Source organism: Crassostrea angulata, chromosome 3 (genome assembly GCF_025612915.1).
Source record: "Crassostrea angulata isolate pt1a10 chromosome 3, ASM2561291v2, whole genome shotgun sequence".
Classification (NCBI taxonomy): Eukaryota; Metazoa; Mollusca; class Bivalvia; order Ostreida; family Ostreidae; genus Magallana; species Magallana angulata.
The window spans coordinates 11,669,024-11,684,410 of NC_069113.1; the positions used below are offsets into that span (position 1 = coordinate 11,669,024).

The 15,387-nt window shown below is 33.4% G+C and overlaps 1 protein-coding gene across 1 annotated transcript in view; it reads right to left on the reverse strand.

Annotated features, from left to right (window-relative positions):
* Positions 1 to 15,387, reverse strand: part of LOC128175373 (protein jagged-1b-like) — a 38,450-nt gene that overhangs the window by 12,454 nt on the left and 10,609 nt on the right. Inside the window, exons 2-4 of the mRNA XM_052840939.1 lie at positions 12,607 to 12,655; positions 7,763 to 8,017; positions 5,924 to 5,978 (exon numbers count right to left, since the gene is read on the reverse strand). Coding sequence (XP_052696899.1) covers positions 5,924 to 5,978; positions 7,763 to 8,017; positions 12,607 to 12,655 — 359 coding nt within the window. The remainder of the gene's footprint in view (positions 1 to 5,923; positions 5,979 to 7,762; positions 8,018 to 12,606; positions 12,656 to 15,387) is intronic.

The following is a 15,387-nucleotide window of genomic DNA, read 5'->3' on the forward strand; positions in this document are numbered from 1 at the left end:
ATTTGATAGTATTTTGTATTTGATTTTGACGTTGTGTTACATAGAGAATTTTTATTTTATTTATGTACAGAATAAATGTTTTGTGAGTCTTTTCTACATCTACAACTGTTACAGAAATACTTGTAAATCATATAATATAGTTATTCATAATGGTATGTATATATGAACCTTATTGGAATTGTTTTGGATTTAATTCTATGAAAAGTTACGCACCAGTTATATCGACCAACAAACAATGACATGCAAGTCTACAGAATACACACTCTGTCAAAGTTTTTATTTTTTATAAATAGAAATTTCTTCTAGATCAATTAAAGAATAATGGAATTCAAAAAGTTGAGAAATTAACAATTAATTTCTACAAACAAGATAGTTAGAAAAACCAGGTACATCAATCAAATGGTCAGGTGTGCACTTTATATAACTAGAGCAGGTATACACAGTGACAGTGGACAAATTATTATGTAAATCCCTTTGAGCTACCAGTGGTTTCCCTCAGAACACTTCAGAACATGTTCAGCTTTTCTCATGCTGAGCCGTAAATCTTTATAGGCCTCTCTTACAACCAAATGAACAATTTCACATGTAATTGGCCCCCTTGAATATAATGGAGCACAAAGTGAAACTTTTTTCCATAATAGCACATGTTTATTGAAAATATATAGCTGCGTGTTGTTCTGGCTGCGTGCGTTTTTTATAGGTCTCCGCTCCAGTATGGAGACGGTATAGAGGGAGATATGGTCATTATATGCTACAGTAATCTGGATACACAAGGATGAACTAGAATCATTTGTATCCACGCTTCACTAACTTTCTCACGGGAAAAGTGAAGTTTAAGAAATGACAGTAGGATCTAATGACTTAAAAGTTTTACCTATCCTCGTGATGTCGACAGGTGACAGCGGGCTTCACCTGCACTAAACAAGTCGAGCTTTATGATGTACGTGTTGTGTATTCTACACCTCAACAGGGCTAGTTTTGTATTTCATGACTCCGGTTACCTTTAAAGAACATTTATCTCCCATATCTTTCACTTTTTTCAACTCTGCACTTGAGAGTTGAAAATTTTTAGAAACTGTCTCCTCATTTTGTAACACTTGGTTTGTGTTCAATATAATGGAACACCTATCAAGAAGTATTGTTCTAATGTTCAAGGAAATATCAATATGCAAGAGATTTATAAACGGAAATAATTTCAATCTAACAAAGAGACCCTACTGGTACATTTTATTTAATTTACAGTTTCCTCTGTAATTATTTGCAGAATTGATGGAAGTAATTTAGGAAAATTCAAACTATTCAAAACATTAGGTATTGATCAGAAAAAAAAAGGTTTTTTCCTTCATTATAATGTTTGCCTCTAACAAAAATGACCCAATGCATCTCTATTGATAGTGCTTAAACCTCGCGAGGCGTATTGCTTGTTTCGCACATCAAACGTTTACAGGTATTCATGTATTTTAGAGAGCACGCTTTCATTCCATTGGAATTCTTTTCATACTGTTCAGAGACAGATTACTGCATGTTTTGAAATATTTGATAATTTGAAAATTTCGGGGTTAATGTGGCTGTTGCTAAATTTCATTCCTTTCAATGGCCATATTATAGTGTGATTAGTGAGTAGAAAACCACATTTTCAAACACTCTTTTGAACCTGAATCACTTAAATAAATTCGAGTATAATAAGGGAATGATCAGGCCGATTGATCACTGATCATACAGGTCATTAATTTCCTAATTACGTCAATCTTTGTGAAACCATCACTAGAGCTAGTCAGAGGAAGAGGAGACGGTGTCTCCAAGTGGTGGGTGTGTAACAAAGGACCAAAGGGAGCATCGGGGTGATTAGCCACCTCTGTGATCAAATACCCTTATATATATGAACCTTAAGTAACAGAGGACAGTCTAATATCAGCAGGGTCTTAGAAAGTCAAGAGAGATCAGAAGTAGTGGAATGTTGATATAGTGTGGGAAAATCTCTAAAATCTGTCAGAAATGACAAGATTTAACCACCGTTTCCTGGTCTAAATTAATTCCGAAGATGTATAGTGTCAAGTCAACGGCTGCTCTAATACACAACAGCATAATTATAAGATATCATCCCTGCATTCTAATTAATCATACAATTTATAATTATCTTAGGGGATCATCTAATCATAGGTTTGTATGGAAAAAATGAGATATTTAAAGCCCGAAATAAGTATACTGTTACCAATTCATGCCAATTATGAAAAGATAACTTTTTACACTGTAATAGATATGCGAGAAAGTTGTTATGAAGTTTTTTTGGACAGTGTAACCCAGACGTGTGAGATTTCCTTCTCTGCTATCTTCATCATTTTGGGATATCCTTACAAATGGAAATCTTTCAAGTCAGGGTCAACAGAGAAAATGACAAACTGAAGTAAGGCTGTTGGCGATAACCCCAAGCACAAAGGCCGGATCCCCTTACAGGTCAAGGGTCAGACACAACACCAAAAAATCACACCTCAGCCTCAAAACGAAAAAAGAGACATTAAAAACACCACCAAAGCAACGATATTACTTTTCAAAGGACATTTGTCTGTAAACAGCAAAGTTATAACCTGTCTGCTTGTGAGATAGCTTACAGAATCGGGGGGTTAGAATAAGGCAGGTTTTTACTTTGTTTTGTGTTGTATTTTATATTTAGAGATATTACACAACACATTGACAATCAGATTAGACAAGATTTCATCATTGTGGCTCAACTGTTGAAATATACATTCATTTGGTAACATCTGTTATTTGTAAAATCAAAATTATCTTGTAGTGTTTTCTAGTTTTTAAGGTTTTTTAGTTTTATATTGATTTGTTTCTTTTCCAGAATTAGATTTGATATTTGTAACTGCTGTGTATTTGGCAAAGTAAGGGAAAATCATTCTTTCATACACTTTTTATCATTAAGAGAAGAACCCTTTTGAATGAATGAGTAGTCATATTGTATCCATGCATGGAAAAGTTTTACTTTTAATTGTTGAAGTTAAAATTTTGATAGTTGGTTTATTGATACAATATACTCAGGTACTCTGGATTAAAAATGTTCTTATTTTTGTACAAGTATAGTTTAATTGCTATCTCCAACATTTAGTTTAATTGCTTTCTCCAACCCATGTTTTTATCAATTTTTTATTAAAAGATTTATTATACGTTCAGGACTCATATCTTGTTTAAATCAATATGTACTGCATGTCGATAGTTTGCTTGTGTAAGATGATGTTCCTTTTTTATCATCATGATAAACATACCAGTAATATCAATCTTGAAAAAAAATCAATTTCAAATACATGTATATTTTATTTAATTATTAAAATTATTTGTTAAAATGGATTGTGCAGTACGGAGTTAACTAAAGTTATCGGATTCACATGATAAATATTCAAATTTAATGTCCTTTTTTTTAATGATAGATGTAAGACACTCTAAGTTTAAAACCATTTCAGGAATAACATTAACTGTATGTTAATATAATTTAGAGAGAGGACTATTACAGATTGCACAGAGTAATCGGGCAAACTTCCCTAAGGACAGACTGTTTTTTCGCATTCACTTTCATAAATCATTTATGATGAGCAAAGAAAATGTGGGAAAATTGTGTAAACTAAGAAACTGTATGGTAATTTATGAAATTTTATGATTAAGGCCCCCAGAGAGTTCAGATTCTCATTATTGAAATAAATAATGCATGTGCGGGCGATTTGTTGTGGAAGCTCCAGTAGCTATTGTTGCAAATTTATCTCATGATTGAAGTTACACAAGTTACTTCTTTTAATTCCCAAATCATAGTTTATTAAAAGGTTTAAACTGAGCGAGTCATGATAAATTCTTTTTGGATAAAGAATTAACTCTTATCATAAGCCTTATTTGGTTTGTTTAGAAAATTAGATATAGATGACATATTGAAAAAAAAAATTGTATAAACTTTTCATAATTTGAAACATCAATCATTTTCTGAAATTTAAATAAACATGTTTAACTAACTGATATTAATCGGCCTATGCTGTCTAAATAATTTTCAGTGAAATGAAAGATTAATGGTTATAATCTATCATGATCGAGAACAAATAGTAAACATTAGCATCCTTTAAAAGGCCCCAAAAGTTGACATATATGTTTCCCAATTTTAGGAAGCGCAATTTGCAATTTGTAATTAAAAAGAGCAAGGTGTCAACCTAATGACTCTGAAGCGTGGGAAAAGTCAAATTCAATTTCAGGTAGACTTAGACGTCCCCAAACCTCTCAGGTGTGAAATTTACCTGTCGCATGTTGACAGAAAAAAATGATAACCAAAATGTCATGAAAACTTTCACCAGCCAACATTCTTCCTTGCTGTATTAACCAAGAAAAGTACAAGTAGAACCAATGAGGAAATATTTCAAATTGTTTGAAAGATAACAACAAATGATGTAATAATTTTTTTTTCATAAATACTTTCCCACATATTTCATCCTTTTTTAATGGTCCTAAATTTTTCTCTAAAGTTTCGTTTTTTAAAACTTTGTTTACTATGACAAAAGAGTTAGGCATCGGATGCGAGATTTTTCTTAAAATAAAAAAAAATTTACAATAGAGTTCATTGAATTTCACTGCACATTATCATAAATCAACAATAATGCTTTCTTTAAGGTTTACAGTGAATCTCATTTTGATGATTTGGCAAGAACATTATGAAATACCAATGATTCACAATATGCTGTGAAAAAATACCCAGGTACCTGATATTGCTATTATCTAGACATATAATCAGTGAAAAACTAGCTTACAGGAGTCCAGTTCAGGAAAAAGTCTCGCTTCAGATATAACAAGTCAATTGACAACGACTAAAACTGTCTGAGATGGCAATAACCACAAGCTATTCCATTCTGATTTAAATCACCGATACCTAGCAATATTGAACCATGGGTTATTTATTTAAGCTATAAAAACTGTTGATACACAATGAAGTCATATCTTTGCAAAGACGCAAAGCCGAGAGCAATGATACTTCATCTCAAGATTATCTGTTGAAAAGATAATTAAATGGGTCATTACAAATGCTAATATAATACAGTCATAAAAAATTTATTCAGATTTTTCATCATAAATAAGATAAATATTTACCCTACATATTTTGAGTAACCATGTCCTTTGAGAATAAATAATATCACTCCCTCTTTAAAAGCATGGGTACCTCTTATCCACGAATTAACATCCACCACGAATTAATTAATTAATGTAATAAAGTCATGTTTCCCTCTGTAGATATAAGAGAATACACGAAATTACGTCCCCACGCACCTGTAAAATTCTAGCACTCCACGAAAATTGACCCCCACGAAAATTAATGATTCCACAGTACATGTACAAATTGCTGTGCAAAAGGCATGCCATTGGTCAAACGACTCAAAATGGGTTGGAGAATTACTTCATCAGTGTAAATTCATAATTTTAGTTGCATTTAAGTATTTATTTGATCTTTTTATGGGAAGCTTCATGTAATGTAGCAATGTGATTGATAAAATTAATTATTATTAAAAACTAAAGTACATGCATGTCAATGTTTAGACCAGTCCTGGCCCTGCCATCACCAACTTTCCTTAAGAAAATACTCAGCCACAAGTCTGATTGTAGACCTCATGTTCATTGACTGATATTTGAAGGATTTGAGGAGAAAATCGAGGTGAGCAATTTGAAAATTTTGGTAACAGGCTGGGCCTGTATACACATTTATGTCACAAGATGGACACTAACATTGCATTTGGACACAATATGTTCCATCATATGACTTTCTACATAGTCTTGTAATGCATGCTGATAAAGACTTCCTTTCTATGGAATTATAGGGTATTACAAAGAAGCTTAACAGGCTGCTATATTTCAGAACAATTATTGTTAAAGGAACTTTCTCATAGAAATTCTTCCCTACCTGCACTCCCCTGGAGAATCACATGACCCGTGGCTGCACCCAGTCTTGCATATGGCTAAAAAGAGAAACAAGTTGTGCATTTAGGTATTTTTTCATAACATTTTTGTGTTAGTGATGCTATAATTGAATCAAAAAATTACTACAAAACTGAAAACATAAAGCCATAACACTGAACAGAAATTGCAAAATTGTTCCAAGCTTAGCCCACATATTTCTAGTTTTGTTTTCTATTACATGTACCTGGTACACATTTACTGGAAAACAATATCTATATTTCATAAAGATTTTACATAATGATATGAAATTTCCCATTGTGAAGATTTCCAATAAAAAAAAGAAGTGTTTTTATTAGTTCCGTATATTCCCAATTTGTAATTTTATTGCCTTTTTAAGCTACAATATATGTTCACAGGGACCTCATTCACTTGACATCTATTGCATTACAGTGAGGGCAATTCTTCATTTTATCGCAGACCTACACAGATGACATATTCTATGATTGATGGCTGTACAGTGTCAGTATTTCACAATTGCTTGCTGCAAATACCAGCAACAATCAATTTACAGCTCCGAGGAAAGCTGGGAGATGATAATGCTTCATATCACCCAGTCTGAGAACAACTTCTAGAAATATTACAAATACTGCCTCTGTTTATAGCCATGTAACAGCGATAAGGAAGCCCCGTTTGACAGATATCAATTACATAAAAATTACTTTACACAACATGACTAATGAATAAGACAGCTTTCCATGCAATGACACATTGTACTTTAATAATTGGAGTTTTATTGTTTTAATGGATATTCAGAGAATGAGTTCTGAAAACTAATGCTGCTCTGCTTTGCTCCTTTTTATGGAATTTTATAGAAGTTATTACTTTTCATATTTTTGGCATCTTCAAGATGTAATCATTGTAGACACCAAAAAATGTATGATTCCAATGACAGTGCCAAGGCTTATGTCTATCTAATTGAAACAAATGCTGGGTATGTGTATTTTAACTTTTTTAGCCAAAAAAAAATATACTGGTATATGTCCTTAGATTAATCTTTTGTAGTACAAATACCTGTTTATATGTGGGTATATTTCCTGCTGGATAGTTTTGTGAAGAAACTGTTTTTCATTGTGATTTTTATAACTACCATTCATGTATGAATTAAATTAATCTTGCAAAAATTTGAACATCTCTATATATTCCTTACAAAAAATCATTGCAGTCATTATACAAAAATGCTATAAAGGTTAGATTGAACAGTGAAAAAAATATCAAATTCAAATATAAGTACATGTAATAAAACATTTTTCAGGGAACATGGCATCATGAATTGCATTTGCCCAGTTGCCATATTTAGGTCATTATGGATTAATGCACATCATCGCAACTGTACTGTAGTTCATACCAACATAAAACCTGAAAAACTTTTATTGCTTAGTGAAATATGTCTTTATGAACCAAACATTTCTAGACAAGTCACAAAAATTGGTCTCACTGAATGTGATAGAAAGCTTTTAGGTAGATACAATATCCCCAAAAGACCACTAGAACTGAAATAATTTCTCCCTGAAATAGAAGCTGTTGTCATACAATTGTATATCATATTGTACACTCAAAACCTTGCCTTCCAATCTATCTCTATCATCAGCATACAGAGATTTGGCAAAATGCTGTGTTTAATTCACAAAATGCATAACACACCTGAATTTTCCTTAGCCATGTGTATAAAATCGCATAATTATTGGAACAGGTTCCAAATACCAGATGATATGCTTTATCATCAATGAAAAAAACTGGTGTTTATAGAACTATCCTCAGAAAAATATTCAAGAAAACAAAATACCTTTTTCACAGTTGTTTCCCATCCAACCTTGCATGCAGACCTTGTCTCCATTTCTATCACAGGTGTAATGTCCAAAGTGGTCATTCCGAGGGCGACAGAATTTGGTGCAGGTTGTGTTGTAGTAATGGTCATCACACACCACGCGGATTCTGTATATGAGGCTGGCTGTTGGACCGTTGTGGGTGATGGTGTGCCAGTCCTGACCGGGCAGAATGATGCCAGAGTGGGCAGCCCGCTCGATCAATTGACCACCATCTGTAAAAGTTAAGTATATAGATGTAAGTATAGTGAGACATAAATGACAGGCCTCGCAGATCAACTTGATGATGCAGTTTTTGATGGATTTATTTGTTTGGGCCATCAACGTCATCCTTGATGGAAGCTGATCACAGCCTATTGTTTTCTATGGAATTGTAGACTGGGGCCGTTGTCCGAAAAGTCACAGCTCTAACGGAATCAGAAGCATGCCTTCTATGATTGGTGTATAAGCAAACATATGTGAACTTTTAAACTAAGAAGGAAACTGAGGTAAACAAGGCAGCACCTGATCAATAGGTTCAAGTTCCTTGATGATTACCTGAAGTTGTCTTCTTTCAACAATTGTGTCCATTGTATCTATACAAAACCCAATTTACAAACCCTTGCACTCTACCAATTGCCAATTCTCATGAATTCCAGCCCATGTAATGTTTCATTGAATTAAATGCATTGACAGTTGATGAATTTTGAAATCTGAGGCATTTTGTCAGTTAATTTTGCAAAGCTAACATATTTTTTTGTCTATTTAACTACCATCACAGGTATTGGAGTCGAGTTAGGCTCCAAGACTTGGTTCACTTGTCTATAAGGTGATCCTATGACAGGTGCTTGAAGGCTACAGACTTTAAATTTCACAACATCAGCAATGATGTAGCTCACAGAAAAATAAAAGATGCAATTCAGCGTCTGCAGGTTCTGAAGTTTTCTTTTAACAGCCATTACCATATTTTTAAAACAATCATTTGTCTGACTGAGATGGAGAGACATGGAGGATGGAGTTTAATACACTTGCTACCACATCTGTTTTAATCAAAGTATACTAACCAAGGTTTTTTTCCATTGAAGGCTTATTTTTACCTTTTTCTCAAGGTTTTCTCATCTTGTTTTGAAGTTACAAAGTTCATTTTCTTTGAAATTTGCTCATCAATGGTTTGGTCAAATAAAGAGTAGCAGAACATTTCACATATTTTGCATGGACAGAGGTTGAGGTTATCAAATCACCATGACTCAAAAGGCCATCAAAAGGATAAAGATTTATGAGCAAAAATATTTCAGATTGAAACAAAAACTCCAAAGAGAGGACAAGTCCTCATCCATGTGCTGATCATTGAACATAGGCCTCCCCTTAAGGACCATAAATTAAATGATTGAACATTTGATTTGTCTCAAAGAAAATCTGAAGTAATATAATAGATTTGTGTACTGTTTGTTAATCAGCCGAATGTGATTAACGGTAACTGAATTATGGCTTCCTGCAATAGTGCAAAGTCAGGGGACATTTAAAGAATCCAAACTGGTGACATGAACAACAAAAGACTAGTTAAACTTGTAGATTGAATTTATTGTAATGAGCTGTTTACACTAAATCATGTTATCATATTTCTAATTTAGATTAGGCTGATATGAAGGGACCTGCATTCTTGGGTGGTGATTTTTGGGGGGGGTAAATAATTTAAGAGTTCTACACAGAATAGTTGGTTGAATAATGCTCGCATGTCATGAGAATGTTTGGCTCATCAAAGCAGTTGGTCCTTGAGTTAACTGGTCCTTGATTAGATCTGAGTGTGTCATATAGGCTTTGTATGTCTCTATCACCTCTGTCTGGGCAGCCAACATTTCACCATTTTTTTGTCAGATGGGAGATAACTATCACGGATGATTTGGATCTTTAAACCCCATTCCTCCATACTAGCTGAATGGGCTGTTATTTTGACTGTTGAAAAGTGTGAGGAATTGGAGAAGACCATCACCTTACATTATAAGGAATCTTCTCTATGATTAAAAAATCACCATTTATTGGTCTTAATGTTTTCTAGCTATATGATCATATTTCATAGGGCCAGAGTAGAGAATCAATTAGATTTCATGATAGATCAGTTTTTTAATTTTAGTCATTTTTCAATTGCAATTCTTGCACCTAGTACGTAGGAATGGTCTTCCAAAGCAATTAGAGGCATTTCTCTAGAAGTTATAATCTGTTTTGAAACACCTGTCATTATTACAGCATGTATATAGATTATTGCACAAATGAATAATTGAGATCATCTGGAATATTTTCCATAAAGTGTGTCCTAGTACCTTTACATTGATCACGATAAATCTTATCAAAGATTAATGTCTATGATATATCCATAAATAATGGAACATATGATAATGTAAAATTATCGCAACATATGATACATTATGAGCTGATGTTCCTTATCCCCTGTAAGGGAGATAACTTCGTTTGGAGGAAATGCAATTCTAGTCCCAGAATTCTCAACATCAAAAGTGCATTTACTCATTTGTAATCACTTGCTCCAAATCTCATTAATTATCAATAGACTCATCACTTAAGAGTGAGCTCTAATGCAAAGTGAGATTAAATAATAAGAGAAATCAAAATTGAAGGAGCCATATGGCTCAAGAAATAGTGGGGGATTGAATTTTAAGATCTTATCCAAACATACTTGTTCCATGGCTCCTGTAGACCCATTATATGCAAGAATCTTCTGCATCAAAAGTTTTTCAAGTGCAATGAAAAAAAAGGGATATATTGTGTTTGATATGAAAGATATTAATTTTGATGTCAAGTAGAGCGCAATCCAAACATGGTTAGAGCAGTAAACTTGAAATAAGAGATTGGTTCCACACCTCTACACCTATGTCAATAGAATTCAGTTTATATGTTTTTTGATCTTTTTATTAGTGTTTTATTTGAAATATTTCAGTATTTCCCTTATCTATATGCCCCCATAAACATGCAGAACATAATTCAAAGTGGCAAGCTCTTGAAAGGTTTTGGATACATATATACCTTAGAATTGTGCGCTTTCTGATGTCTTATGGTGAGGCAAGTCAGTGATATATGGTCAATGGGAAAAATACAACTGCTTTGAAAAATTCAAACTATGCATCTCTTATAATTTGATTACCATGCATATTGGTTTGCTGATTTATTAATTCCTGCAATTTTAGAATCATCAGAGAATATTCCTCGGTCAAATTATTTGCTGAAATTACTAAACAGCAATTATACATGTTGGTGATTGTTTTAATGTAAGACTATGCATAGTTTGGCATGCTCTCAAGAATGCATGGGAACCAGTGGTTTGAAGATAAACGGTCTTCGTCATTATCATTTTCTCTATCTCCCCGAATCCTTTCAAATTTTTGGGTGAGGCTATTTGGAGGACAGGAACTTAAGAAAACATGGAGTTCCATTAACTGTATTGTAAGGCTTTTATTATCTTCCTAAACCAGGGAACCACGAAACTGAGAATTTCCCAAACAGTTAAAAATCAAACAATCATTTTTTTTTTAAATTGAGAGGGGTGAATTTGTGGACAGCTGTTGGAAGATAAGGTTCTTCATTTATCTGTTTAGAGAGAGAAAAGCATTAAGAAATGGAAAGAGAGACTTGATAAACGAAAGAAAATATTTTAATCAGACACACAAAAGATATCTTTCATGCCATAGAACCATAGAACCTGTCTTTTCCAGGTAGAGCAATTGTTATTCAGGAGAACTGGAAAAGACTCGACTGGGTAAGAAAAGGGAAGAGAAATAAATGCATGTAGATGTAAAAAAAAAAAATGTTGGCAGAGTTTTTACTACAAGAATACTATTTACTACAAGAAAAATACTTCTGCTGCTGATTAAATAAATGGCAAAGTAATTCCCCTGCTGTGTATTATGGCATCAAACGCTCTTGGTAGATAAATTGATGAAAATTCCGCTATCCATTATTTATATTTATGTAATCGCTACAGTTTCATCGGAACTCTTCACTTTCTATAAAATCTGAATTTTTTTAGTTTTAATGTTTACTGGCATGACTTAAAACCTGCCTAATTGTTTACGAAGCATTCTCCCATTTCTCGTGTTTGAGATATCCAGGTAGTCTCAAGCTAACAGAAAGCTCAGAGTGATAAGGAGTATTTATGAAGAACTGAGAAATTCCACAATGTTCTTTATTACAGCAAAATGTTTTATCTTATGCATTATAAGCTATCATGATCAAAGCCCATAAAGTTTGTGATACAAAATGCATGGGAAAGAAAACATGGCAGCCATGAGAATTGTCTGCCAAAAAACTGGTCTTCCTTTCTGATTCAGCATCTGCTTGTTAGGTAGATGTTGCTTGAAGACAATGATAAATTTTCACTTTATCTGGTGAAATAAGAGGGATGTACATGTAAATAACGTTTGACTGAAGACAGAAATTCAGGTTTTCACTGTTGCAACATCTGATGCAAGTACCAGTATCTATACCTGTGGATAACCATGCAGATCGCAAGCCCATTTTGGTATTCCCTGTCGAAGCTTGAGAAATTTTTACAATGGACACACTTGAGTTAGGACGCTAGTCTGTTAAATTGGGGGTGTATTATCTCAATTATTACACTGGCATTGAGATTTTTATCTCGATATTCAGGTTGTCTTGGTAAATTATTGATTATGTTATGTTGATAGAGGAAATTTGAAAGCAATTGATAATTTCCACTGAATGCACTCCATACCTCTGTTATTATCATTTATTAACAAACAAATTCTAATTTCTTATCACCAATGTGGTTAATTATTGAGAACAAGCAATCACTTACAAGCCATTGTATCTTGGTCCCAGGCTTCCAGAATAAGGGTATAGGACCTCTGTAAGCAGAAAAACAAGATTTTGCATTAAAATTTGATGAATAATTTGTTGAACATATACATAAAAAAAAATATTGTTGCCTAGTGTGAAAACATTGTTCTAATTAATTTACAACTTCAAAAAGTTAAACAACCAAGATTTAATGATTTAATAGACTTTACCTTATGATGTTAAGATATATCTAATAAATATTTGATTTGACTGCCAGTATGATTCAAACTTGTATGTGCAGGTCAAAAAGTGCATTTAAGAACATGTAAATATAATAATTGGTTTGCAGAAAATGAACTTGATCAATTCTCATTCTGCAGCAATGTTTAAAAAACTGCACACACAGGTAAACGAAGCCCCACTGTTGCTGGTGAGGTATTGTGCTCTAATTAGATTGTGAATTATGGCAAACCTATATACATTTCATAAAGTATTTGAAGAGATATAAGTTACTGGAATTGGAGTTGATCCAGCTAAGAATATAATCAATGGAGTAGTGAGCATTGCCAGAAGTTATGTCAGACAAATGGGGCACATGCTCGCGAGATGAGTTCTACGAGTCTGCTGACAGAGCTCGAAGTGCTGAGCTTCCATCAACTTGTTATCCAATCAACTCTAATGGCTATTTTTATAAACGAAAGAATTTTTTTGAAAAACTCTTAAGAATGACTCTAAGACCTACAAACATGACAAGGCAGATTTATTCAACAGCTTTACGTTGTAAATTATTAACGGAACAGTAGGGTTGCTCAAGATGTTTCATTTTTTATTTTCAAATGCCCTGAACTTTCAAAGTAAAAAAAAAAGAAACTGTATTTAGTAATTAAGTGGCATCACTTACTAATAGCAGCTTTGTGGGGGGTTTTTTGGACTGAATTTTTTCATATTCTTTTATTTCTTTAATTTTTTTTTATTCGTTTGACATTTCTATTGATACAATTATTGTGACATATGTAACAATGGCTTGGATGGGATAACTGTAGAACATTAAAGTTCTATGGTAAAAAATACTTTTGAAAATACTGTTAAACATAAAAAAAAAATGGGAAAGATTGATTGAAAACAGATAATGAAACGAAAGCAATTAGAAAACTCTTTATTAAGGCTTCTGATATTACATCTTTTATGCGGTCTTTAGAAACATATTAGTTTGGTGTTAATAGAAACTCAAATAAAAGCTTTTTTACTTTCACATTACAGTAAATGCTCTGCCAATTTCCACCTTGTGAAAAAAATCAATGCATTATAATGTTACTGAATCTACCAATTATGAAGTGAAATTCTCAAACAATTTCCGGAGGATTGCCTAGCTGTGATCATTATAATATCTGCTGGTTTTCTTTAAACCATGGATGACATTCAGATAATTGTTGGACAAACTTAGCAATCCATCATTCTTACGGGTAGGACAATAAGAGAGGACGAAGGGGTTCCCTTAACTCCATTTACTTTTCCCAGGATTTGGATATGGCTTGAGTTGACAACAATAACCCCATCAAGTGCACTTAAATATCAACAACTCCCACTCCAGTCTTTTTCGTGGCATGTACAAACTTTGGTCAAACCTACTTTCCTTTAAAGTGAAGTCGTTTGTAGCACCTTTGATTGCCACCATGCAGTAAAATGATGGAAACAGTTTAAACATCAAAAACTTTTGGAAAGTTTATTCAACAAATTTTATCTTTGTTCAATGGTTGTTCAGAAAATCTTCAATTCACAGCATTTGGCCTCAAAATTAGCAACTAAATGTTAAATAATCTTAAGAACTCAAAGAGCTTGAGACCTCAGTTTGCTCAAAGACACTGATAATGTAGCTTGAACTTTTGACTTAGTGTTTAATTGGTTTGCAGTAATTCCTAAAACATCTATAATCTTCATATAATTTTCTGTTAATTCCTAGCAAAGCATGCAAAACATTAGCGAAATACAGAGTTAGGTAGCAGGGATTACTTCTTCAAAAGCTTGGAGGAAGCTGCAGATCCACTCACGGTCCGGTGATGGACAGTTACGACAGGGCAGAGGGAGCAGTGATTTGGTGTTAATGGGACTGTAATGATAGGTGATAGCCCCCTGGTGACCAATCCCTTCAACAGATAAGATGAGTCTGGACAGCTAAATAAATACTGTCTGGTCAGTGCTGGGCATTCAGCTCGAGATCATCTCAAGATGATCGGGAGCCATCAGGTTCCCATAGCGCACCTTGGTAACCATTAACAACAGCATGAACACTTTTGGAAGTCCAAAATTTGTCAATATGTTATAGTCATAACCATACCAAAAAAAAAATCCCCATACCACATGTCATATATTTATGGTTGATTGCTTTACATATTATGCATATTGAAATTATTTTGTTTGAAAGGAGATCAAGAGACATGCTATTTTTCAATTATGACAGCTGATCTTGGAGAATAGCAAAGGAAAATGCAAATCAGCATTTCGAAGCCAATGCAAAAATCAGTTATGCTTGATTAGTTTCTTTAAGATTAGTCTGCAAGACCAAATGTTTACTTTTTTATATCCTATTATTATTTGACAGGAAGTTTTAAAATTAACACAATTCTCACACACTGTCTTGTGCTTCAAAGAGCACTTAATCTTGTATGTCTTTAATTGCATGTTGACTTTACAAGGATTTGGTTTAACAACAGAAGATAATATCTAGTGATTGACCTTTCTGTCTTTCCATTTGTCTGCATCAAAGATTTTTTTAGAAACCCTATTATGAGAGCAAGCTTAA